At 43.5% G+C, this 25,917-nt stretch overlaps 2 protein-coding genes across 4 annotated transcripts in view; one reads left to right on the top strand and one right to left on the bottom strand.

The window, feature by feature from the left end:
• Positions 1–7,818, top strand: part of LSP1 (lymphocyte specific protein 1) — an 84,406-nt gene extending 76,588 nt beyond the window's left edge. For all 3 annotated transcript variants that reach the window (XM_006278839.4, XM_059722583.1, XM_014602248.3), the window contains exon 11: positions 6,290–7,818. The gene's annotated coding sequence lies outside the window, so the exon portion shown is untranslated. The remainder of the gene's footprint in view (positions 1–6,289) is intronic.
• PRR33 (proline rich 33) lies at positions 1,351–25,572 on the bottom strand. Its single transcript, XM_014602247.3, has 2 exons — positions 25,365–25,572; positions 1,351–3,197 (listed from the first exon to the last, which is right to left on the bottom strand). Exon 2 carries the CDS (start codon positions 3,186–3,188, stop codon positions 1,587–1,589), a length of 1,602 nt encoding a protein of 533 aa, XP_014457733.1. The 5' UTR covers positions 3,189–3,197; positions 25,365–25,572; the 3' UTR covers positions 1,351–1,586.
• Between the last annotated feature and the right edge of the window lie 345 nt (positions 25,573–25,917).

The following is a 25,917-nucleotide window of genomic DNA, read 5'->3' on the forward strand; positions in this document are numbered from 1 at the left end:
TTCAGCTGAATTGGTGAAGGTGTGAGGAACTCTGCAGTAGGCAATTCTAGGAAAAACCTGACCCCAGAGGAAATGTTATCTTAATACCCAGTAGCTAGAGGCTAACTTACACCTTGAAGCATGAGGTTTCCATCCCATCGGGACCTTCTGCCTTTCATTGACTATAGATTATCTTGTTATTCCTTTCATGTCTGGATTGGGTGCTAAGTGGGTAACAAATATTTAAGCCATCAGGAAAAATACAGGCTGTAACAGGCTTATGATGTACCTGAAAATGGCAACAGGAGGAAATACTGACCCTCTCTCCCTTTGGCTATAGCAGTGGCAAGGTGGAGCCACTGTAGCTTGGAGTCTTGAGAATTCAGTCCCAGAATTCCCTGCCTGAACCCAAAATAACAGTGCCAAATAAATGACAGACTCTATAAGACTGTGTGTCTGTGTGCGCACGCAAGAGACTGCTTTTGGACAGCTCTGCAAACAACTTCTTTTAAGGAAGGCTTCAGTTCTGTAAGTGTGTGCACTTGCTTGCACACCCCTTGCCCTTGCCCTCTTTATGTATTGACCTATTTTTAGAGGTCAAGACGTTCAACTGTGACTGGTGATGTTTGTCCATTCTGGCATGCCCATGTAGGACCTGATTTCCACACGCTTGCTTCCAAAAGTGCTCAGTACCTATCTTTTGAAAACCTGGCCCTTGAAGTATCTCAAGTTGGGCATCCAAAAACTGAAGTACACAATTGCTAGTCCCTCCTATATTCTTCCCCAACAGGTGCTACTCAAAAGCATTTGAAACTGAAACTATCTCTAAACATTAGAAGAAAGGGCTCCCTATACTCCATAACCTAATATTTACTTGGAAGCAGACCTTGTTTGAAAACTAATGAAAAGCAGCTTTCTGGACTCGCTAGTAATAGAGCAGCATGCAACATAGCTCCATTCTGCCCCCTGACTATGCTTGACATGAAGGGAATTAATTTCTCTCTTGTTCCAAGTGAGCAGGAATTGAAGCCCTCATTAGCTGCTTCATTGAAGAAGCAATAAACTCAGTGGTTCAGGAGCTGTACTTTTAACAAGCTGGAACTACAGCCCAGGAGAAGACAACTTTTACAATTAATGTAGTGCAGAGAGATCTGCATTGCCACAACCTATCCTGTTTCCAGACTAGTGCCTCCTGTAATGCTGTAAGAAAAATTCCTAAGATTCCATCTCCTTCCTATAGGTAAATTTAAATGTTACTATGTGGGTGGGTTTTTTTTTATGCAGGTCTCTTCACTGCTTTCCTTTTGGTCTCTGGTCTTCATGTATGTGTCATTCTATTCTTTGTGGGTTCAGAACCCACAGTGGTGGAAGTTAAGAGCATTTCATATATGTATAACTCTAGGTATGCAGACATGGTAACCCCTAAAACCCTCAGGATAAGGTTGCTGGGTGTGAAGGATTTTATTTACTTCTTGCACGTGGCTCCATTCAGCAGAGAAGCCTGGTTTATAAGAGGCTCTCCTGTGCAGAGCTTGCCCTGAATCCTGGAGGACTCGTATGAGGGAAGGGTGAAGCGTATTAGTTGCCACGGTGGAGTTCAGCTGGCTTCAGTTTATCTGCCACCCTGATGCAGTCCTGTTAAAGTTTTTGGGGTCTTCCTCGGGTGGCTTGCGGTGGAGCAGGCTTAGCTCGAACACGGTGGTGATCCTTGTCATTGGTTTGGAAGCCAGCTCCTTCAACTTCCGGGCATCAAAGCGTGGTCTGTGAAGAAGAAGAGGCAAGCGGCATCGGAATGGAAATCCCTCTACCTTCCTCACCCCTTTCTCTTGCTGCTTTCTCATCTTGCTTGTTGTCATCTGATATAATATGGCATCCCACATCCTGGTGGCCCTTGGTTTAACGAGCCTGTCTTGGCTGGTGCTCCCTTGAGAGAGGTCTGACTTCTTTTTTCCTTCTTCCTCCTGTTTAGGCATGGCTGGCTCAGGTTCGGGGAACTTGGGCTCCTCTGGTTCCACTATCAAGTGCTTCTTGAGGCGAGACCAGCCTCTGAGACCAACTCTAGGAGGCTTAGACTTATCCACAGATGGTAGTGTCGGCTCAGCTTTGGGGAGAGGGCCAGCACTGGAAAAGGCCGCAGTGGGCTGCAGTGGAATGATGTGCTCCTCCTTTGCTTCTGTGGAGGAAGCCCTGGTGGTGTCACTTGTCATCACGGGCACTGGGGTGTCTTGCTTCTGAGCTGCATTGGGAGGCAGTGGCTTTAGACTCTCACTGTGTGGCTCATGGGGTTTGGACACCTGCTCCATTTTAGATTTTTCCATGTCACTTTTGGGAGTTGCAGGTCTCTTGCATTGGGCATCTGGGGTCTTAGCCCTGGGGGAAGTGTCCCCACCGGGCTCTTTCGGAGTTGCAGGCCTGGGGGCTTGGTAGGGGAGCTCTACTGTCACAGAAGGAAGGATGGAGGGCTCTGACTTGGGAGTGGCAGTTTGAGCCTCACCAGTGTTGAGAGAGACTAGTGTCTGTCCTGAGTGGCTTGTCTTTGGAGGGGTGGGCAAAGGCCTCTGCATCTCATCGCTGAGGGGTTTAGGGACCTGGTCTGAGAGAGGAGTCTTAGGCCTGGGTGACTGTACGCTATGGAAATACGTGTGCACTTTGCTGACGTGGGCAACCTCCACTGGAGCTTCTGTGATGACGGGTGTGACAGAGACAGGAGGCTCGGGGAAAACAAATACAGAATGTGTCTGGGGATGGGGAAGCTGGCTGGGCATGACTGACTCTGGAGTGCCTTGCCTGTGCACTGGGGATGGTGCCAGGGAGACCGTGAGCTTCAGATGTTCAGAGATGCTTCTTTGCTCTGTTACCGTGAACGTGAAGGGCTTGCTCTTCAGGAAAGGCATTGGGACATGGTGGATGATGGGCTTGATCGAGAAGCGGGGAGGGAGGTTGATGGTGAGGTGGGTTGAGGTTTCTGGGGTCTTTACCAGGGAGGAGCGGTCACTGTGCTCTAAGTCTGGGCTGGCTTCACTCACCGGGGAGAGACTAGACCGGAACAACTTGGCTTGCTGTGGACCTAAGGTTGCTTTCTTTGCAGCTTTCTTCAAGAGTCTCTGGAGCCTAAGGTTGTCTTTCCCAGGCTTAGGTAGTATGGGTGGAGGTGGAGTCTGTGGGTGAAGTGAAGGTCGTTCATGAGGTGGTGTTACAGTGATCAGCATTTTAATCCCCTGGAAAAAAAAATACAACATTTTTATTTTTGGCAACCATCTGCTTAACTTTAGTGCTGTGCCGTCTGGGCCTGTCACTGGGATCAGGAAAATGGTGGCAAGCTTCAAGCTGTTGTCTACAAGGCCTCCAAGTCCCAAAGCCCTGAAGTATCTTAGCTGGGCTTGAAAGCAATGCTTTTATTCCACAGAGGGAGGAACAACACAGTCCTTTCACACCCTATCCTCTCAAGCTGTCTACATTGCTTTTTAGTGAACATGTATACATATCGTGAAGATGCAGCAGAAGAATATGAATGGTCTGCCATTCAGGACTGTGATTCAGGACTTGAGATGTATTGACGGGAAGAATATTAGATGCCTGCTGAGTCAGCTTGCCCGGCAGGAGAGCTGGTTAGAAACCAGAATTTTCATGCTCTAGGAATTTCTGATGGGCTGAAACTTGGTTTTGTTTTTTTTTTTCAAATCTGGAATGACAAAAGTTGAAACTTCAGAGTATCTGCCAAATGAGAATTCAAAACATCTTTATACTCATATTTGATAAAGGAGCAATGTCAATATGAATGTAGAACAAAATGCTTTGACTTTTCCCTCATTATAGCTGGCAAAAATGACACATCCCTGTGAAAGCTGGAATGTTTTCAACAAACTGCATTTTCCAGTGCAAAACGGCCTTGTCAGACTTGTTTGAATAGTTCTACGTGGTAGTTCTTTTCCTCGAACACTAAACTGCTTCTTCATTCTTACTTCCACAATCCTTCAAGATAAATTTAAGTAATTGCATTTACCTCTAGATTAAAAAAATAAGCAATTCTGTTTAATCAGCAGCCAAATCTGACCTCTGGATCTGAGCTGTCTGAGATCTTGATCTGAACTTTGCAGCCAAATGTTTCCCCTTGGAGCACATCCAGTTACTTCTACAGCTTAGTGCATAACCTTCACCCCTTGACTTCTTCTCATTACTATCCTACTCTGCAGTGTCTGTATTGACCACCATGTCTAGAAGCAAAGCTTGCCCTTTATAAGGAATCAGGGCTGATTAGAATAGGGGTTTCCAGGACAAGGGGCTACAAGAACAGTGATGCGTGATAAGTCTGAGGTACAGCATCTGGAGTCTCCCAGCCTTGGGTGGGTAGGGAGTGAGAGTTACCACCTGGCTTATTTCATCCATCTGTCCCTAGCACAAACTTTCTGTTCCCAAGTGCCACTGACCAAACCTTGCCTCTAGCTATCACTGTGCTCTTAACATGCTGATCTGGCTTGGCTAAGAAGTACAACACAAATCCATGAATCCTTCAGTTCCCAGTACTGGGTAGTATCAGGTGTCCTGAAAGAAGTGCAGAGAGGGGAGTGAGGATAGGAGTGTGTGCTGGGACTATCAATTGACATCCTTTGATATCTGCTATTCTAGCTTGTGCTGTGGGGTCCTAATGTTGTTGATCCCAGTCCTCAAGGGAGGAGGAAGGTGAGATGCATTTTGTATCAATATCCTTAGAGTTTGTCGTCTTTACTGATTCAGTGCCCTTTGCGTAGAACAGATGTTTTCATTCAAGTGCAGAGTGGTATAAAGTGTTGTGGGACTGGTACTGTTTGCTTTTTTTGCTACACACATCTTCAAAGCTGTTCTTAGAGGGGAGAGGTAGAAAGGGGATGCTGTAGTTCTTTCTGCTAGATTTTTTTTCTGTGTAGCTGGTGCAGCCCTGGGTGCCAGTTTTGGGGTGCCTAGGTTCAATGTGTGGTTTTTGTTTTTTTTTCTTTGCCTGAAAATGTAGAAAATCTCATAGCACTTTTGGAGAGAGCCTTGAAATGGGGTGAATATAAGTTTGATGCCAAGAGTTGGATGTTCTAAGCTACTCAATGGCTTCATTTAAAGCAAAGGCCAGCATTAGGCCTAATTCAGTTCTAGGAGCTGTTCTTGGGCATTAGACTTTACTGACCTACAGATGGCTATAGGATCCCCTCCTCACCAGATGAACAACTCTGGGGGCACCCCCCTGAGCTCGCTCTCAGATCACATTGGAGAGGCACCCCTAGCACCTTCAGACACATGTTATAGATTTATCTCTGATAGGCTTCATGTAAAGCTAGGCTTGTGTCTCCAGGAGGGGGCTTGCATCCATTTAATTAGATCAGTTTAGTCCACCACTGGCACCCTACTGGTCTAAACAAAATGCTGTTTACATATAGGCAGTGGATGGGGCAGATGAGATTGGGAGGATACGTTTTCAACATTAGCCATGCTCGTTCACTGGAATATGGTGTATAATTGTGGCCCCTCATATATTTAAAAAGATTAACTCAAACTGGAGCAGGTACAGAGAAGGGCTACCAAAGGGTGATCTGGGGAAGGGAGAACCTATTGGGATAAAAAAATGAAAAGAGCGTGGCTTATGTAGTTATAGAAGAACAACTTTGTCATTTAGCTCAACATCTTGGTGCAAGATCAAATGGGTACAAACTGGTCATGAATGCATATAGGCTTGAAATAGAGGTTTCTAACCATGCAAATAAAGTTTTGGAGCAACATCCATGAGAGAAGTGGGGACGCGCAACCTAATGTGGTGAAGTGAAGCTAGATCAGCCTATGAAAGGATTATATAAGTGGTTGCCTGGCAGAGCAGGGCACTAAGTTGTGACTCGAGTGGTTCCTTCCAGTCCTATGTTCAGAAATCCTACACCTCACACTATTGGATGAAAAGGAACCACGACCAATACCAGAATATCTTTTTATTTGTTTTTAATCTCCTCCCATCAAAACAATGAGCTCCTATACGTATTCAGGGAGGCTTAACAGAGTCAGCTGGAGCATGGTAATGTATCAGCGTGAGCTTTAATTAAAGTGCCCAGCCGCCACTTTTCAGTGCAGGATCGCTGATGCACGTGATGCTCTCGGCGCTTTAACTAGAGCAACTCTCTGAGCCACTCTAATTCAAGTGCCTCACTCCTGGAGCACGTCTATAAATGCCCAGTATGTCTGAGATTTGCAAGAACTTGCAGAAGGCTGCAGTTCTGATCATTGTCCCAAGACCACTTCAGTCTAATCACTTGTACTAGTTGAAGCAGTATCTGTTAACTTTCTGTTTTTTCTTTTACAGCTGAGCTTGGTACTAGTTCGATGCAACCCTCTGCTGATGTATCTTCTGCTACGAGGGAGATAACCTAAGGATGTTTTTCTCCTGCTCCTCCTCCTCCTCCTTCCAGGCAGGTGACTTCAGGCTGTTTTGGAGCAGACAGTCTCCTCCTGGGTGGGAGTGTTGCCCCAAGATGCTTTTAGTTGGATGAAAGGAATAAGATCAGCTGGCAAAATTGATCCATGTTTTAAATTTTCTATATGGTTCTCTTTGGCTGTTTTGTACTTGGCTCCTCTGGGCCCTTCTGTTTCCATGCTGGGGACTGGAGACTTCCTTTGGCATCCTTTAATCTTTTGAATGTATGAAGAGAACGCTCTACTAATTGGCCAAACCTAGTTGGGGGTGTCCTGGTAACCACGAAGAAAGCTGAGTTATTCAAGCCATTTAGGTTGGGGAGGAAGGAAGCTAAACAAAAATTAATGCTTGAAGAGCAGTGGCATACTGGAATCTAGAGATGCTTTTCACCCATCAGACCCCTACTGCTGTGTAGCCCCAGCGGTTTTGGAAATGCTGACCTATGTCAAGGGTATCCTAGAACCATCTGTCATCTTCAGGCTAAGGGAACCTAACCCCTGTTGTTTTTGCCATACCTATACCTGGGCCACTTCTGCTTTTAAAGTTTAGTAAGTTGCAGAAGGAATCCTTGCCCTTCTCCTTTCCATGGAGGACAAGGCTAAATTAGTCTAGTCCAGTCCAGGTTTTCTTAGTTTCCAGATGCAGACCATCCTTTCACCAACCAGTTGCAGGTACAAAACTTTCTGGACTCTGTCCATGTGAACAGTGGCCACTCAGAGCTGTAGTTTAATTTTTTTTTATGAAGTATTTCTTGGTTTTTGGTCCCTACTGATGAGTTGAAGTTTCCTTTTCCAATTAGCTTATGCTTGATGGAGCTTTTTTTCAGTTTAATTTAATGCTCCAGAGGAGCTGTCAAAAGTCCCTATGGAACTTCAAATCCAGGTGTACTAACAAGTCTTATTCTATGTTTGTTTGTGGGCTGAGGTGATATGTGCATCTGGGAAACCCTCAACTCTTCTAATTCTCTTTTGTTTGATCCTTGAAGGTGTCTAGATAAAAGGTTGTTCTGGTGACTTTTTGTGGGGAGGTGGGAGCTTTCTATATGTACTGGAGAGACCTCTGGAGGACTAAAACTCAAATATTTGAGAGAGTCACCAGGATTTGGCTTGCTCCCAGTCCTTGCAAATTTAACTTGCATTTTGCAAACCCCTTCATGTCTTCTACTACACAGTATTAGCACATCCTCAGTTCTCCTGTTAACATTCTTCCCCCATGCAAAGGGCTGGCCACCAACATACACTTGCAACTGGCTTTTGTTCTCCTTAGAAGGGGCTCTCTGTCCCAGGGGCCTGCTTCTCTCTTCATTTTTTTCCCTTCCTCCCTCAGTTTGCTTTCTGCTTTAATTTACTGCGTGTCTGGATTTATTATTATTTTTTTTGTAAGCAATTAATAAAACTTCTTAAGAAGATATTGTAACATTTATGGCTCTGAGGCTTTTTACTTGTGTTCTGACTTGTGCAACAAAATCGTACATTTCCAGACTCTTGATCATCCTCCCTCTTTAAGGAATTTGTTTTGGGAGTAAAAGTTCTCTAGGCTGTTTGAAATGAAGAAAGGGCTAGAGCTCACCAGGTGCTGGGCAGATTAAAAAGATTTTACTGTTTTGAACTGTTTGATAGAGATGTTCCATTCTGCTTGCAATGGGGAAACTAGTGAGTAACTTGCACTCAATAATTGCTTTATCAGACCCACTACAGTGGGTGGACAAAAGTCTGAGAGTAACCTGGAGAACAACTTTTCCCCAAAAAAAGCAGTTGCTGCAATGGAGCAGAATAATGAGCTTGCTCTGTTCAGTAAAGCTAACAAAGTCAAATTTATTTTGGTTGAGATTTGAAAGCTTTGTCCAGTGGTGCCCTCCACCTCTTGGTGCATTTGAGACCAAGCAGTTTGCTGTTTGCTACAGGTGTCTTGCTTCACAGGAAGCTGATGCACTTATAAAGGAGAGGATGAGAAGAGTATATGTGCTAGCTGCTGCTATTTGGAACCATTTGATGACAATACTGGCCAACCTATTGCAAAGGTCCAATGAGCCTCCTTGGCTGGTGCCTTCCTGGCTGTTTCCAAAACCAGTCCTTCATATTTGCAAGCAGAAGCCATGCATATCTATGCTCTTCGGTGGTGTTTGGAAAACTAAGGGCACCCTGTTCTTGTTGGAAATACCTCCTTACAAATTTTAAACAAGAAGTCTTTTCATTACTGCCTCTGCATCTTGCTTGTGATGGAAGATGAATGACATCTCACAACCACCATGCTAATTTCAAGATCTGCTGGAGAAGGCTTCTTTTCTTGGCACTATAAATGACCTGATGATCCAGAATAAACACTTTCTTTCTTGACTGGGACAGGATGTTGGGTTCAGACCAGAGTAGCAATAACGTTCTCCAAATGGTTTCCTTGCCTGCATGAAGGATGTTTATGGTCTCCTATGTAATCTTGGTGAACAAACATATCAATTGCATATTGACAGGTTTAGTAGAGGTCAGTCAGTGAATGGACTTGAGAATTTAGCTTTTCTTTTGCCTCTGCACCAGAATTTGAGGCATGTTGGCTGATAGGAAGGGCAGAAACTTGGTTTGCTCATGCAGGAGTGTCAAATGTATGACCCATGGGGCAGATCTGGTCTACAGAGCCAATCATGGAAAATTAGGGTTGGAGGGGACCTCAGGAGGTCATCTAGTTCAACCCTCTGCTCAAAGCTGGACCATCCCCAACTAGATCATCCCAGCCAATGTTTTGTCTGGCCAGGTCTTAAAAACCTGGAAGGGTGGAGGTTCCGCAACTTCTCTGGGTAGCCTGTTTCAGTGCTTTACCCCACGTAGTGAGAGGTTTTTCATAATATCTAACCTAAACCTCCCTTGCTGCAACTTTAGACCATTGCTCCTTATTCTGTCATTTGCTACCACTGAGAACAGTCTAACTCCATCCTCTTTTTTGGAACCACCTGTCAGGTAATTGAAGGCTGCTATTAAATCCCTCCTCAGTCTTTTCTTCTCCAGACAGAAAAACAAGCCCAGGCCTTTTGGTCAGCTCAGCTGCTGGTAGACCAGGGAATTTGGGGATGAGACTAGTGGCGGTAGGGGCCTGCTGTAGAATATGGGAAGGTGGAAGTTGCTGCCCTATGCAAGCTCATTTCAGCTTTCATGTCTCTACTGCTTTAGGGCTAGATTATGATTTGAGAGCTATTGCTCTGTGAATTGCCCACTGTTCCTGGTTGAATAATGGTGACACAATGTGGTATTTGCTTGTCTGTTCCATAAAAATACCAACTTCTCCCTATCTAACTAGGTCAGCAGTCAGAAAAGCTTTTAAGGCTGCAAGCTGACCCAGTTTGGGTTAAGAGTGGGTGCTAGCACCTAGGTGTTGCTGCCTCTTTCACAGTGGCAGCACAAGGAAAGTGCCCACAGCTGCCTCTTCTCTGTTGGAGGCAGAGGAAAGTGATTTCTGCCCAAGCCCAATGCCAATAAAGCTGTGTGTCTGCAGGCTGGATCAAATGGTTCCAGCGGCTGCAGGTTGCTGAACTCTGAGCTCTAGGTACTTACAGCCCTCTTCACTAGCACCTGAAAACCTCACAGATGTTGGCTTATCCTTGAGCTCTTCTCTTGAATATCATTCCCATTGTGCTGGTGAGGAATAGAGGCACAAAGACACTGATTTACTAGGAAGTAAGGAAGGAACTTCCCTCTAGCAATATAGGAAGTTGATTACAGAGGAATGGAGATCTTTTGAGGTCTTATTCAGTGCCTTGACTGCAATCCTATTCATCTGGCCCTTACTAAGCTTTAGGAAGTCCAAGAAACTTTCCATCCTGGGGCCTGATGATGTCTAGAAAGTCTTGAACCGAAGCTTGGATTTTCAGCCCCTTGAATTTGAGAGGTATCCTGAGATTATATTTCGCACCTCTGGATTGTATAGCTCTTGACTTGTCCTTCAGAAGCACAAGCATAGTTACTTTTAGAACACTCTGGCATGGTGTGTTGGAGCAGGAGGAATCTGAATCCCTCCTGCCTCACTCCAAAGTGGGGGGGAAAAAATCTACTTAAAGGGACAGATGCTTTTCAAATTAAAACAGAAATTGCTGCTAGGTGTTGCATCTCTGCAAGTCTCCATTTTCCCTTTTAGTCCTCATCTACTATGTCTATTAAAGTATACATTTTGGAGTGGGAGGGGGACAAGGACTTCTGGTTTGTGCTGTGCCTACCACAAGTGTTCTACTCCTGTAGGTGCTACCATGACAAAAATAATAATTTATTCACTTTTTCAACTAAAAGATGTTTTTAAAGTTAAGCTGATGCAAAAGAGGTCTAGTGCTTCTATGATCCCTCCCTGTCCATGTGGAGATGGGATAAATTAAAAAGAAAATCTTAACTTCAGATTTCTCAGATGGTATAAACATTGGGGTCTAAAGTCCCAGGAAAAGTGTCTGATGAAAGTAGTTGAAGAGTACCCCCAATTCCCAGTGCTTGGTCTGCCTAAAAAAACGGGCCTAGGCTTTTACCAGCCTTTTAATTTATAGATGTAAAAATAATTGGAGCGTCAGTCACCTGACTACACCTATATTATATATGTGCGCACGCACACGAGTAAGGTCACTGAAGTCCAGTCTATATACTGGCAACTGTAATGGGCTGGGTGGAATGGTATTGAGCATGGCCTAAGCACCCTTCCCCCACATGCCTGCTCCAAACTGGAAAGTACACTGTTAAGGCCACTCTGGGAGTCATTCGCAGTGGCAACTGTAGCATGTCAGTGATTAAGAACTTGAGAGGGGATGCATCTGGGAAACCCATGGAGGTAAGATATATGATTGGTAGCTTTTCAGTCAGGGGACGCTGCCCCTGCATTGTAGATATGGCTTAAGACTCTGGTCTGCAGTTCCTTAAAATCAATAGTCTCCTATTGACTTTCACTGGCTCTGGAACAGGCTCTTGGTGGATAGTCTGAAGCAGTTTCTTAGCTGATATTAATTGTGGGTGAGGAGATTCATTCCATCTCATCCTTATCTCCATTTTGTGTCCTTAGAAATAGAGACTTTTCAGTGTCTGAAAATCTAGGCCTGAATGCCAAGTTTTTTGGAAAATATCTATAAATAATCAAATAGTGCTTGACAAGTGGCTTGCCAGTCCTTGTAGCAAACATGCTGACATCTCACTTCTGTCCCTGGTAGATATTGTATCTAGGAATGCTACACAAATGCTATTGAAACAAATGTCTGGTTGTTTGTTTGTGTTTTTCCTCCTAGCTGTCTTTTACATTTTTTTTTTTTTTTTTTTTTTTTTTTAATGGTCCTGACACTGATAAATTCATATATCATAAAGATGAATGGGGTTATTATGACAATCTTGTCTGATTTTCCTGTATAACAGCTTCATTGTGTGATACCTTGTATAACATGGCTAAACAGCTTCACCCATTGATTCGTACATGGAGTTTAGTAATGATTGCCTGGATAACAGCAGCATGGTTAATCTAGATCACATGTTTTAGAATGATGTGTAATCTGCATTTAAAGACCCCAAATGACAGAGGGTTTGCAATCTAAGCACACCTCATTTTCTTTTTATTTAACCTAAAGAGCAAAGGGAAGAAGAAAATGTATCATTCTGCCGGCATCTGACATGGATGTGAGAACAATTATGGATAACACAGTTCTTGCCCTAAAATATAATCCAATGTTTTACTTGAACTTTTTAAAATTAAATAACTTTTAGGTCGTTCCCTGTATGCAATTTTTTTTTTAAATAACTGCCCTTCTTAATTCTTTGTCTAGTAGTACTACTGAAGTCTGTCTTTTGCCTTTTTGACCTTTAAGAAAATCAGCAGCTATTAAATACTGGATTTGACCTCCTTGAAGTCTAACAGAGTTATGCCATTACCTTTAATGAAAACCGGATCAGGCTAAGCATAAATGCATCCCTTACAAGACTCATGTCTGATTTTTAGACCAAAGAGGATTGAATAAATGCCAGATAAGTATGTGACCTTTCCATCAAGACTACTGGAAGTTTGCCACTCACAGATGAAGTTTTGAATTGTAAAAATACCCTTTGATGACTATTCCAGAGATGATCTTTCACCTTGCATGCCACGTTTCTGGTTTACAGAGGCCAACACTTTAGAAATTGAACCTAGAATGGTTGCTGAGTTAAATCAGAGTTCATCTTTAACACCAGATTGGGGGTGACCAATTAACAGATTAATCGGGCTAAATCCTCAATTGCTATAATCAACACAGATATTGTGATGAGCATGGACCTGTGCAAAGGATCTGGATTATGGATTTTAAGAGCGTGAGGAACCATTATAGACAGACAAGGTTCTTTGGGTAAATCCTATATCTTTTATTAGACCAACTTAAATAGTTGGAAAACAATTATTAAACAAGCTTTGGGGTTCAAAAACCCTTTGTCAGGCTAAGGAAGGGTTTTTGAACCTGAAAGCTTGCTTAATAATTGTTTTCCAACTATTTAAGTTGGTCTAATAAAATATATCAGATTCACCTAAAGAACCTTGTCTGCCTATGTTCTTAGACTAACACGGCTACAACCTACACCCCAGGAACCATTATAAACTTAATGTAGAATCATAGGTAAGAAGGACTGGAACAGACCTCCAGAGGTCATTTAGTCTACCCCCCTGCCTGAGGTAAGATCATTCCTATCTAAGCCACTTTATATGCTCTATAATTTAAACTGTACATAAGACTATCATCAATCCTGATACAACACTAAACTAACCTGCCCCAGGTAAAGGCAGGGAACCACAGCAGCCACCATGCTGCTTCTATTAAATATTGTCAATATATTAGAAAACTAGATATAAAACTGGATGGTTCATCAGGCTCAGAGGGTAGTAACGAATGGCTCAATGTCTAGTTGGCAGCTAGTATCAAGAAGAGTGCCCCAGGGGTCAGTCCTGGGGCTGATATTGTTCAATATCTTCATCAACAACCTGGAAGATGGCATAGAGTGCACCCTCAGCAAGTTTGTGGATAACACCAAGCCAGGGGCAGTAGTAGATATGCTGGAGGGTAGGGCTAGGATTCTGGGAGACCTTGACAAACTGGAGGCTTGGACCAAAAGAAAGCTCTAAGGGTAAGTGCAAAGTCCTGCACTTAGGATGGAAGAATCCCATGCACCAGTACAGGCTTGGAACTGACTGGCTAAGAAGCAGCTCTGCCAAAAAGGGCCTCAGAGTTGCAGTGAACAGTAAGCTGAATGTAAGTCTACAGTGTGTCCTTGTTGTGAGAAAAGGCTAACAGTATACTGGGCTGCACTAGTAGAAGTGTTGCCAGCAGATTGAGGGAAGTGATTATTTCCCTTTATTCTGCACTGGTGAGGCCACAGCTGGAGTATTGTATCCAGTTTTGGGCCACCCACTACAGAAAGGATGTAGACAAATTGGAGAGAAGCCAGTGGAGGGTAATGAAAATGGTGAGGGGGCTGGAGAACATGACTTGTGAGGAGAGGCTGAGGGAACTGGGCTTATTTAGCTTGGAGAAGAGAAGACTGAGAGGAGATTTAATAGCAGCCTTCAACTACCTGAAGGTGGTTCCAAAGAGGATGGAGCTGGACTGTTCTCAGTGGTGGCAGATGACAGAACAAGGAATGATGGTCCCAAGCTACAGATGGGGAAACTTAGGTTGGATATCAGGAAAAACTAGCTCATGAGGAGGGTAGTAAAGCACTGGAACAGGTTACTCAGAGAGGTTGTTGAACTTGCTCACGAGGAGGTTGAATCTCCATCCTTGGAAGATTTTAAGACCAGGCTAGACAAAACCTCGGCTAGGATGATCTAGTTGGGGATGATCCTGCTTTGAACAGGGGTTTGGACTAGATGACCTCCTGAGGTTCCTTCCAACCCTAACTTTCTATGATTCTACACTCAAGAGATCCTAGGTAGAGGGCTGTGCCCTTTGCTACAGAGGAAAGTAAAACCCTCTGCATCCCATGCCAATCTGACCATGGGGTGAAATTCCATCCTGATTCCATGTATGGTGGTCAGTCTGGCCCTGAGTGGAGGGCCAAGATCCTCTAGCCAGGAACCCCCAGCTTTGATCCTATGAGGAGTACTGGCATGCCCCAGTCAAAGTCCCCTTGGCTGTAGCCAATACCCAGTGCCTCCAAGGAAAGCTTAAAAACACCCTGAGACATGTAGAAGGGCAGGGGTAAGCAGCAAAGCCCAGAAGCATGGGAAATATCCTTACTAGAACATAGGCATAGCTACTCCTAGATCATCCCTGCCCAGTGGTTGTCCAACCTCTTCCTGAACATCTCCAGTGATGGAGAGTCCACGGCTTCCCTAGATGGTCTATTCCACTGCCTCAGTATTCTGACAGTGAAGAAGTTTTTCTGGATATCCAATCTAAACCTATTTTGCTGCAACTTTGAGCCACTGGTGTGTGTTCTCGCTGCAGCAAGAAACAAAAGGTGCTTTATCCCTTCTTCAGAGCATCCCTTCAAGTATTTGAAGACTGCTATCATGTCCCCCTCTTATGTGCCTTTTCTGCAGACATGTTCAGTTGACCACCAGCATAAAAGGCACATAAAATTTCACCCCATTATTTCAGTGCCAAACCCAATAATTTTGTAACTTAAACTACAGCAGGGCTGTGCACCTTCTGAGTGGCTGGGGATGAATTGTACGGGTCCCTCTGCTGCACCACACAGGACCCCACCCACACAGACTTGCCATGCCATGGAAGCATTCCCTTTGCCATGCAGCAGGCAACTTCTGCTGTACTGCATCAGGTCCCCAGATCCCTCCCAAGCACCTGGCCAGGCTCCCTCAGCCCTAGAGGCTGTGCTCCCAATCCTAGGGCTATGGAAACACAGGCAGTGAAAGCTGGAGGAAAGGGGGCGTGCCTGGAGACTCCAGCAGCAGTAGCAAAAAGCAAAGGGGGTGGCAGCACCCAGATCATAGGCCCCAGGGGCTGCAGTTTGATCCCTCAGGGGCCACGTGCAGCCCATGGAATGCCACTTGGATATCTCTGAACTACAGCATATATTTTTGAAAGACATCCAATCTTGACTCCAAGTTCTGAGTAATGGAGAATTTACTGTAGCCAATGGGTATTAGCCTTCATTATTAAACTGTGGATTTTTATTTCCAGTGTGAACTTGCTTTAACTTTCAGGTTCAACTTTGACTCATGGGATCTTTGTGACAAATTAGCCCTCCTAGGCTGTGGATAAATTGCTTAACATTCTTATCAGTATCGCCTGTCTCTCACTGTAAGGTGCATTTTCCAGTCTGTGTATTGGTCTCATCGCTCTTTGAACTCTCTCCAGGTTTCCAAGATCTGGAGTAATTGCCACCAATTTTTAATATGGTACATTTCACTATGTTGAATCCAGAAGCTACATAGTGGAAGAGATGAGGCTTCAAGCATGAGGCTGCTGTAATGACTGAAAATAAAAAGTAATTGAATGAACTGTCATTTATCATTGTTGCTGATCTTGTCTGTTTCTAATTGCCACCTGGCTGCATCTAATGTAACATTGGCCTCAGTTTTATATCTGGTTCCTTTAGACTTCCATAGCTTCTGGTGACTTGCAGGTAAGTTACTAACACACTGTATGGGAAGAGTATTTACAGTAGTAAATGAATCCAGGAGATCAGTGCCTCTAAAAAAAAAAAAAAAAAAAAAAAAAAAAAAAAAAAAAAAAAAAAGCATCCCCTTGGATACATGGAAAGTTCCACTGGTTATAATTAGCATGAAGAGGTGCTATCAAGTAACACCGTTGCATGTTCCTGGATTTGGCATCTAAACTGTTGCAGAGATGAAAGTCAGGTGATGGTGACATGGTGCCAGGGTGAGTATTCTAGAACAGTTACTGTTGGTGGGGAAGCCAATTTGGGCATTTTCTTAAAGCTGAGCTTTTAAGAGTTGCTCTTCTTCTAAATTAACAGTGTAGAATGATCTTTACCTGCAAATCTGAATCTGTACTTTGGGTACCCTGCACTGGCAGACACAGTTTTGGATTTTGGCACTAGCCCATTGATAAATGTGTATGACCTCAGAGAACTGGAAGGTTGAGTTTGACTGATGTTCTTTAGTGAAGAAAGGCGAGTCTGGGATCTGTGGTACAGGAGTCTGTCATGGAGTCTGTGAATGCTCTAGCATTGATCTCCTGTTTAACTCAAAGTCTAGGAGTGAGGCCCCTAGCATCACCTGGAGAGCAGGGCATTGGATATGTGTCAGGAAAGCTCCAGACAATGGAAATGACCATTGAAAGAAAGCAATGGGTCCTGGCCAATGTGACAATGGAAAGTGTTGAAGCAAGAGTTGGTCATTGAAAGAGTGACACATACTGGTGTAATGCCAGGAGCTTCTAATAAAATAAAATACAGAAGTATGTCTTTTCATCTACTTGAGCTCAACCCTAAGGTCACCAGGAGGCTAGCAACATCACCAACAAGGGCCCTTTTTGGGTAAACGCTGCATGACGAGGCTAATGAACAACATCTCTCTTGGGCCTGTACAGACCGGGTGAGTCGTCAAAAGTTTGTTTGGTTAATCTTTTCTCCACATTTACTATGCATGCCATCCACTGGTCACCAGTGGCTTCCTTTTTATTTCCTGTTCTCATCCCAAGACCTGTTTTCTGAGTTCCACAGTTTCTAAAATGCCTTCCACCTGGGTTTGTGCTCGGCCTTAATTGTGGCTTCTCCACACCACTCTTTCTCTGTTCCTCAATATCCAGGTCATAGCTTCTTGGAAAGTGCTGTGTTTTTACTTCATATGCACTGACTAGCAATGCCATTACACAATTATCAATACAGATGGTAGGCAAAACAGATTAACAGAGAAAAAATGCAAGTGATCTTTTTTTTTTTTCTGTAATCTCCAAAATACTGAACATAGTCAAAGTCTCCTGCTTGGTTTTGAAGTGGGGTTTTAGTGTTCATGAAACATGCTAGGATGAAAACTGAAGATTGCAGTCCTCTTCTTTTAGCCAGGATTATTGCAACAATCCCAGTTTTGTTGCACTCTTGTGCACTAAGAGGGCATGTCTACATGTGCAATTAATGCAACTGAATAAACTCCAGTGCATTTTGAGCTGGAGTAAACTAATCCTGACATCACTGTCTACATATACATTTAAGTGCAGTAACTTACTCCACCATCAGATAGTACCTGTGTCTGATGGCACCGTAAATAAATCCCCACTGGCCCAATTGCTATGCATGTGTAGATGGTGATGCTTTATTTTGCAATAGGTTAGTCTACTGCACAGTAAAGCACATTTATAAATAATCCAAGGTACCTCAAATCTGACATATGGGGAACTATTGTAGGAGCCATGCAATATTTCATTTTACATGTTTATTCAACCTTTGACCTCTTCGAGTTGCACAGCTGGGGTAGAAATTACAGTGGTAGTTTTTTGTGTGAAACAAATTCACTAGGAATTGCATGAAGAGTGGTGATTCATTTTGGTAACACTACTGGCTTCTTTTGACCTACTTCTGTAAGTTAAAGACTTCATGTTCTTCTAGCAGCCCCATTTTCCATCTGCTCCCCTTATTTATTCAGGTCCATATGATGACTGACTATTGTCCCTATGGGACTGTATAGCAGTTGGGGATTGCCAGAGCATAACATGGTCTGTTCATGCACCATAAATGAGGGTGAGGAAGACAACTGTAGGAGCTTAAGTCTGCCAGCTGCTTTACTACAAACAGTCAGACTGAGGGAATTCTCATCTTGTCTCTAGCTGCTTTGTGTCACCAGCAGAGCAGGACAAAGAAGCTTCAGGACAATAGGAAACCTGGTTCTGAATAGTCATACTAGCTTGAAATTTGTTACCTGCTTATAACCCAAATCTTTAGAAGTGAAATGTATAGAAAAGAGTTATCTCTTGATAGTTGAGATGAGGTCTCCACAACCTTTTGTCTTCCCAGCTCTATAGCAAATCAGGGAAAGTTTTATGATCCATCTGATTTACCTTTTTTAATAATATTTACCTGAGAAGGGCTTAGCCTCAGATAAAGATTGCTAGAAGACCACGTAGTAACAGCTGGAGGAGAAACATGGAAGCACAATTCCATCAAGACTGTAATTGCATCCCTTGCCCCAAGGTTCAACAGATGCACAAAGAATAGAGAGATGCTGTTGGGATGCATGTAAGAACATGTAATCTGTTTATTAGCAGCTGACTCTTGTCAACTTCAGCCCCTTCCTTTTGTCTTCTTTATCACACTTGTTCTGACAGATTGGTCCTGCTTCAAACCTGAACCACTGAGGCTGGGATGAGACGCCAACAAACTGGCAAACTCCTGCCCACCCTCTAAGACTTGGGCAGTAGAACCCAGAGCTTTGCTTGATGACCTCAACAGTAACAGAGCACCCGGGTTGAATGGCTAGTCTTTACATGTGAGCATGAACATGGAATTTTTGTACCCTGAAACCCTTCTGCATCTCTTGTACTTGAGTCTTTTGACAAAACCTAAAGGCTTTTCTACTGGATACAGAAAATGAAAGCATCCAATAAATTTAAAGGGCCCTTTTTGGATCTTTCTACCTGCCTTTATATGGTCACTCGCTTCCTCAGTATACAATGAATCTGTCCTAAATGGTCTTAAGGAGTTTAAATTGAAAGCAAGTAGACAAATCAAATTAGGATGAATATGGTAGCTATGGCAGCATAACGAAGGGTAGGTAAGCTGGGCATGAGCCAAAGCACTAGTTTAGAGTGGGCACCAGAATGGAAGCTGCTGCCTCCACTGCTGGCCTGGCCACTGCTACTATACAGAAATTGCTTGTTGTGCCTCTGGGGAACCACACTAGTTAGAGGCAGATATTTGGCATGATGAAGCTGCCCCTCACTGCTCTTTCAGTGTGGCTGCATTTACATGAGATGCTTACTGCACAGTAGCTCACTACAACTGCACAGTAGCTTGTTACTGCTGTGTAGTAGTGTTGCAAGGCACAAACCATGATGTGACGCTGCTGCACAGTAGTAACGAGTTACTGCACAATGGTAATGAGCTACTGCACAGTCAGCATCAGCAGGAAGTCATGTGGGGATGCTACTATACAGTAGCTCTGGTTACTGTATGGTCATTTAGTACTTGGGTATGCAAGTACTAAATGACTGCACAGTAACAACTGCGCAGTCAGTGTCTTGTGTAAACGCAGCCTGTAAGTGGCAAGTACTGCAGAACCATATCTGATGCAACAGGCCTGTTAGTTCCCCCTTAAAGAATTGGTCCCTCTCGGTGTCTGAGGCAGAGGAGAAGGGTTCCCAGTGTAGGGGGGCTTCTGGGACAGCCCATCCCCAACAGTGGGATGAAAAGTAGATCAATGATTCTAAGCCCATTGTACCAGGTGAAAGTACTACAGGAGCTAATGGGAGATAAACCGACTACACACAGCTGTTTGTGAGCAGACTGTCAAGAGTGGGTCTGAGTACAGTGATTGCTGTTAAAAATTCAGGAGTCTTCTGGCACTTAGATTAGATAAATAAATTTGAGGCCAGAAGGGGCCATTATGCTCATCTAGTCTGACCTACTGCACAAAACAGATCAGTGGATCTCTTCCAGTAATAGGAAATAACTGGAATAATTATGTGCAATTTGTCCTGTCCCTCTCTCTGGGTTATCATATGGTCCTCATTTTAGCATCTGCTCTTCTACTGGCAACATTTCTCATATATTGACAAAGAGATGTTAGCAGTACATGTGGGGCATCTTGTTTAAACACTATTGATCATAACCCCCTGTCACCAATATTGCAGGGATGGGGTGGAGATGGGATGGATAGGATGAAGCATGGGTGACTGGTGCCACCTGAGTCAGGGGTCCCTCTGTGGCCAATTGCGCCAGCAAGGAAGTGCAAGCTGCGCTCGTAGAAGTGGCCGCAGCACTTCCAGAAGTGCCAGCGGTGCTTCTCCTGGCGCCCCCACTCCCTGGCCAGCGCTCACAGGGGGGGCACTGGTGCTCCTGCCTGTCCCCATTGCCTAAGTGGGGAGCGCTGCCTGTCAGGGGGTGCACCAGCACTCTCAGGGGATGCACATACATCCTTGTACACCTGCTATGTGTCGCCACTGGGATGAAGACTGAAAGGAGCATTCTAGATGACGGTTTTTAAGAAGGGCCCCTGGGAGATGGTAGGAGAAACCTGTTGGTCAGTACATGACTGGGATCATAGGATGAGGACTGGGACAAGAGATCTACCTGGAGAAAAGCTTAGAAACCATGATAAGACTGGTAGAAAAGATGCAAGATGAAATGCCTCTGTATTAGTGTAAGGAGTCTGAGGAAAAAATCAAGATGAACAGAGAGTCCTAGTTTGTAAAGAAAATAATGACTTAAATGGAATTGCAAAAAACTTGAAGGGATAGCTCTCACTATTGGAATATCAACACTGATGGGCATACTTTTTTTCAGAAACATGCAGGGGGCTGTTGCAGGATTTGCTGTCTAAAGGCAGGGGTGGCACCTCCTGGTGGCTGCTCTAATCCCATTTATTCTTTTCTCTGGTTGATTCAGGTACTTGTCTGCCTTGTCTTTGTTACCTAATCACCGCCCCTATGTTCAGGCCTCTCATTCTGTCTCAGACTTTGAGGGTCCTCCATGAAGTACAGCACCTTGCTTCCTGGCAACCTCAGTGTCTCCTTCTGCCCCTTCAGCCACAACCTATAAGCCTCCAGTTCCAAATGCAATGAGCAAAGCCTAGACACAACTAATTACAGCTGGGGATGAGTCTTGCCAAGCCTTCTGTAGACTTTCACTCAGTCCCACTGTTTTCTACCTGCTGTGGCCTTCCCGGGCCTAATCACAGTTCCCTTAGTACTGGTACTGCTTCTTAGCTTTGTATAAGAAGTTCCTTTGGCTTATATAGCCTGGGCTAGGCTCCAGCTCCTAGCACTACTTCCCTCAGCTCCCAGCAAGGAGCTCCTGCCTCTAGCTCTGTGCAGATCAGCCTGACCCCTCTGCCTCTGGTACAGGGCTTATGTCTTCACAGCCTGCCTCTTCCAATGTGTCAGAAACTTAAATGTTCAATCCTCACTTTCTCACTGTCTCAGTAACAGGACAGGGTTCCCTGTTACAGGGGCATTGCACTGTATGTCAAGAATGTATAGATTTGCTCTAATGTCCAAAAGGAAGAGTAGTAGATCTATTGAGTGTATCTAGGTGTTATGGTGCCAGTCTACAACAGGCTATCAAATCAGGAAGGGGAGATGGATGAGCCATTATTTTAGTATGTAACAGGAATATCTAAAATGTAAAATGCTGTCATCCTTTTACAGCTCAGCTGGTAAAGTAGGCTGTACACTCAGTCTTTGTGGCAATGCTCAGGTTGCTGGTTTGATTGTGGCATGAAGGAACAATTTTGGGGGTTGGACTAGATGACCCTTGCGGGTTCTTTGTCACCCAATGATTTTATGAGAGGCAATGCTATTTATGTCTGTTGCCCTTCTAGGGTTGGTATTAGAAGAAAAGTAAAAGATAGTTGAGAAATGGTTTTCCCATTCCAGACGATTGTTCAAGATTCCAAACCTTTTTTAGTCCCAAAGCTTGATCATAAGTTGATCTCAAAACATGCTAACCAACCAATTATAGTAAATAGGAATTTCTGATTAAAGTAATAAAATATTTTTATTTGATAATTTCCACTTCAGTTTTGACCCTTTCATTTTAACTTGTAGGGTTAGTTAACTAAAAATTCAAAATAATTAAAACAAGAAATGAAACTTTTGCTTTGAAAATGTTAAAATGGCACATTTGAGCAACTCCTAAATGTTTAAAAAAAAGCCCCCCAGAACCAAAACTGGATTAGAAGGTTTGTAAACATTTTCACTCTTGGTGAACTGACATTTTCTGAAGAAAGAGCGTTTTATCAGAAAATCCCTGATTTGCATATATAGCTTTATATATGAATACACTGTTGTACAAAGGAAACAGGAAGAGATTATACATTAATTTTTATATCATGAGTTAATTCTTTCCTTTTAGAATCCCAGATCATTAAAAATGTACTTATTTTCCAGCCATTTTTTTCCCAGAACTGCATTATGGACCTGAACTTGTAAAACAGGGAACATTTCAAGACTCCAGGATTGTAAATAGATTTCTTTTTCAATTATACTTCTGTAGTATTAATACAGAGGATGAGAGTGACTGGTGAAGTGTGATTCAGTCTTCTAGCTCCTTTGGTCCATGGAAACACTGAATGCTGATTGTTTTTTACTCAAAATAATCCTGGATGTAATAATGTCATTGTCAAACCAAAGGTGTGTTGTTGCAGTTTGTAAAACTACATAGAGAAATATGAATGTGCAGCACTAGGAATAAAGTTCTAAACCACTGGATTTCTTCTGTGAGCTGAATGATTAGTTTCAGTGGTCAACCAAGAGGAGATGCATGAGGTTTGATTCCTTCTCTTTCACAAGCAAGCATGCTATGCCATATATTTCCCTAAGGGTATTCCAAAGCATCTATCCTTGGTAGCACTCCCAATTACAAGGAAGTATAGACAATGTTTTGTATATGTTAATGGAATGGATATTTTGCCCAGGTCTGTCTATACCAAGCACTGGCTCCCATTAAATGTTGAACATCGGTAGTGGGCATCCTACCCTGGCAACAGGCTGCTATATAAAGATGTAATAAACTCTCTCTAAAATTGGAAAATGCAGGATAATGTTTTTTGTCTAAGTTGTCTACGAATCAGACGTACACACAGCTGTGTCTGATACTTATAGGATGGAAGACCAGACCAAGCCATACTTACCACAGGTATACTTGCCATAACATCATTTAACCAAGTCCTTTTGCTCTCAGCCTAAGAGCCAGGTCCTATCATAAGATTAAACATGAATCCTCCTCTTCCATTACTTGGTGAATTCTTTCACTAGAGAACAGGAGAGAGTTTGCTGTCAACAGCTTGTCCTCTGTGCTTCCTCAGTGGCATAAGGGGTAAGATGTACTGTAGGCAGTTCAAGGAGGATGCTAGAGATGGAGACACAGTGGAAACAAGGAGGAAATGGGTAGGTAACAGAATTTGTATGATATGCAAAAGACAGAGATGTTCAATGGGAGAAAAACTACAGGTGATGTATGAACCAGATGTGTGGAATCAAGACATGAAATGAGAAACAGGCACGTAGTACACACACAAAATATGAACCAGATGGGTGAAGCATTAAGCAAATATTCAACATAAAATAGTAGGATTATGAACCAGAACTAGCCCATAAACCAGAGCTGATCTACAAAGGGAAGAACAGCAAGATATGCAAGGTACAGATGAGACCTGAACCAAAGACCAAATGATTGTGCAGCAAATGTGGAACACATGAATTAGATAACCTATCCTTCAGAGAGACAATGCCTGGACACAATCGACTGTATGCAAAAACAGGCATAGTATGGTAAGAGTGGAAAGCTAGTGCTTGGTTTGGAGATGCTGTGAAAGTAGCATGAGATGAACACCTTAGATACCCAAAGAGGGGATTCATGAAGCTGGGTGATGATGGGTGTAATATATCATCAATGCTCCAAGAAGGAAGATGACTGAAAGAGCAGATCTGTCAAGAAGGAAAATGACTGATGGAGCAAAGAGCCATGTATGAAGCAGAGAAAGAATGAGTGCAACAGGCATCTAGATGATGCAAAACCCACCTAGATCGTGTATGGAGAAGCTGCGTTATTTATTCAGTTTATGGACAGGCCCAGAGTTAATGTGTTTGGATACAATCAGTGGAAGGCTGTTGTTTGAACCAGGTTGATTAGAATAAGTAGGCTGCATAGATCCTTGTTTTCAGCTACTGAGAGTTATCTTCAAAGCCGTAGGGAGTAGATAGCACAAATGTGCAGGAGAAAGTATGGCACTGAAATCTGATGCCTGAAGCAGAGAGGTGATTCAAAATACAATGCAGAGAGAAACTCAGTTTTTGCTATCCATTTAGTGATCTAAATTGACATCATACACTTAAAGATCTCCTTCTGCATGGCAGTCAAGTTATGATTCAAGTGAGCTGAAAGGCACTTGCTTCCTTGCAAGTGGCACATAGAAAGTATGAGGCACACACAAGCTTATTAATTTTGCATGGTTTGTTTTCAACAAATGGCTTAAGATGAATGGGTCAGTTCTGCAATTGGCAGAATTGTGGAGTTGCTTTGATTTACATAAGATTAAGATCTGCTCCATCGTAACACCAGTTTTTGTCTCTCGCACTTTGTTCCCCCCCCCTCCGCCCTCTCCCCCTTCTACCTCCAAGTAAGGTACTAGTTTGACAAACTAGAGAAGACAGAGGGAGGGCAGGCACTATACAGTTAGTCCTGTGCATGGCTTTGCTAGTGCACTGCTTTCCTGAAGAACAGCTTGAGATGCAATGTCAGCAGTAAAGAGGGGATATAACAGTCAGACAGTTAGTGAAACAAGACTAGGAAATGCATTCCTTTATACATTGCCAAGCAGGTTACACTGTTAACATAAAAAGGACAAGAAAGCTCTATATTCCCTTCCATTATATCCAAGCTCCTTTTTCCAGCTGATAAGATACAGTATTTCTTGGAGAAATGCCAGCTATTAGAACGCATAGTGAAAATGATCTTGCTAAATCAGCAAAAAATGCTTAATGAGGTTGAAAATGCAACGTAAAAATGCGTTCATTGCATTAGTGCTTTCAGTGGCTGAGAGAGGGAATAAAACCCCAGCACTACATAGTCTCATACTTTGTGCATCATGGACTTCTCCTTTCCCTATTTGCATAGGTTTTCCCAACTCAGTTGATGCAGTAGTTACGTTTCTTCTGTCTTTCCCCGCTGTGAATGAATATATGATAATAACACAGAGGGCCACAGGTGAATCCTTTGCACTTTGTAGCAATATCTCCCTTCCCTCCAGCAAATTAACAAAATCCTTGTTTTAATATATTTTTGGAGGAGGGGAAATAAAAAAAATGACAGCCAAAGAATGAAAAGCTTGAAAGGAGATGCTTGCTTTTGTACGTTACCTGGTGAGCACCGAGCGATGGTTACAGGCTGCAGCTTGTTGCTCCCAGTGCCGTGTGCTTAGAAACATGCCTGTGCATCCTTTAGTTTGGACTCTTCCCTCCCTACAAATGGAAGGGAGGAGGGGAAGGAATTGATCTGAGATGCACGCCAAAAATAAAAGCTGCCCCACGGCTCCTGACCTACCAGCTTTCTCTGTTCTTACAGGCTTGTAGCAAAAGAAGCTGGTAAAGCCATCAGACCCACTGGAGGGCATGCACTATGCTGCAGGGGATCCCTGCCAAGGGGAGTTGGATGGGAGGGAGGGGATGGGGGAAGTAAAGCCTGATGGCATGAAAACAGTTGTGTTAGGCACTGTAAACCTCTACTGGCAAAGTGAAGCAACTGCAGGGACTGCTCTAATAGTAGACCAAATCTTGTACACATTTCTCTGTGCTGGTTCTTTTACCACCAGGTCCTGCTATTCCCCTGATTATTTTACCCTGACTCCTGATGTGGCCCTAGCAGCTGGTAGAACCCAGAAGCCATTTCTTTCACATGTCAGTGGTGTGCATG

Source organism: Alligator mississippiensis, chromosome 2 (genome assembly GCF_030867095.1).
Source record: "Alligator mississippiensis isolate rAllMis1 chromosome 2, rAllMis1, whole genome shotgun sequence".
In the NCBI taxonomy this organism is placed as follows: Eukaryota; Metazoa; Chordata; order Crocodylia; family Alligatoridae; genus Alligator; species Alligator mississippiensis.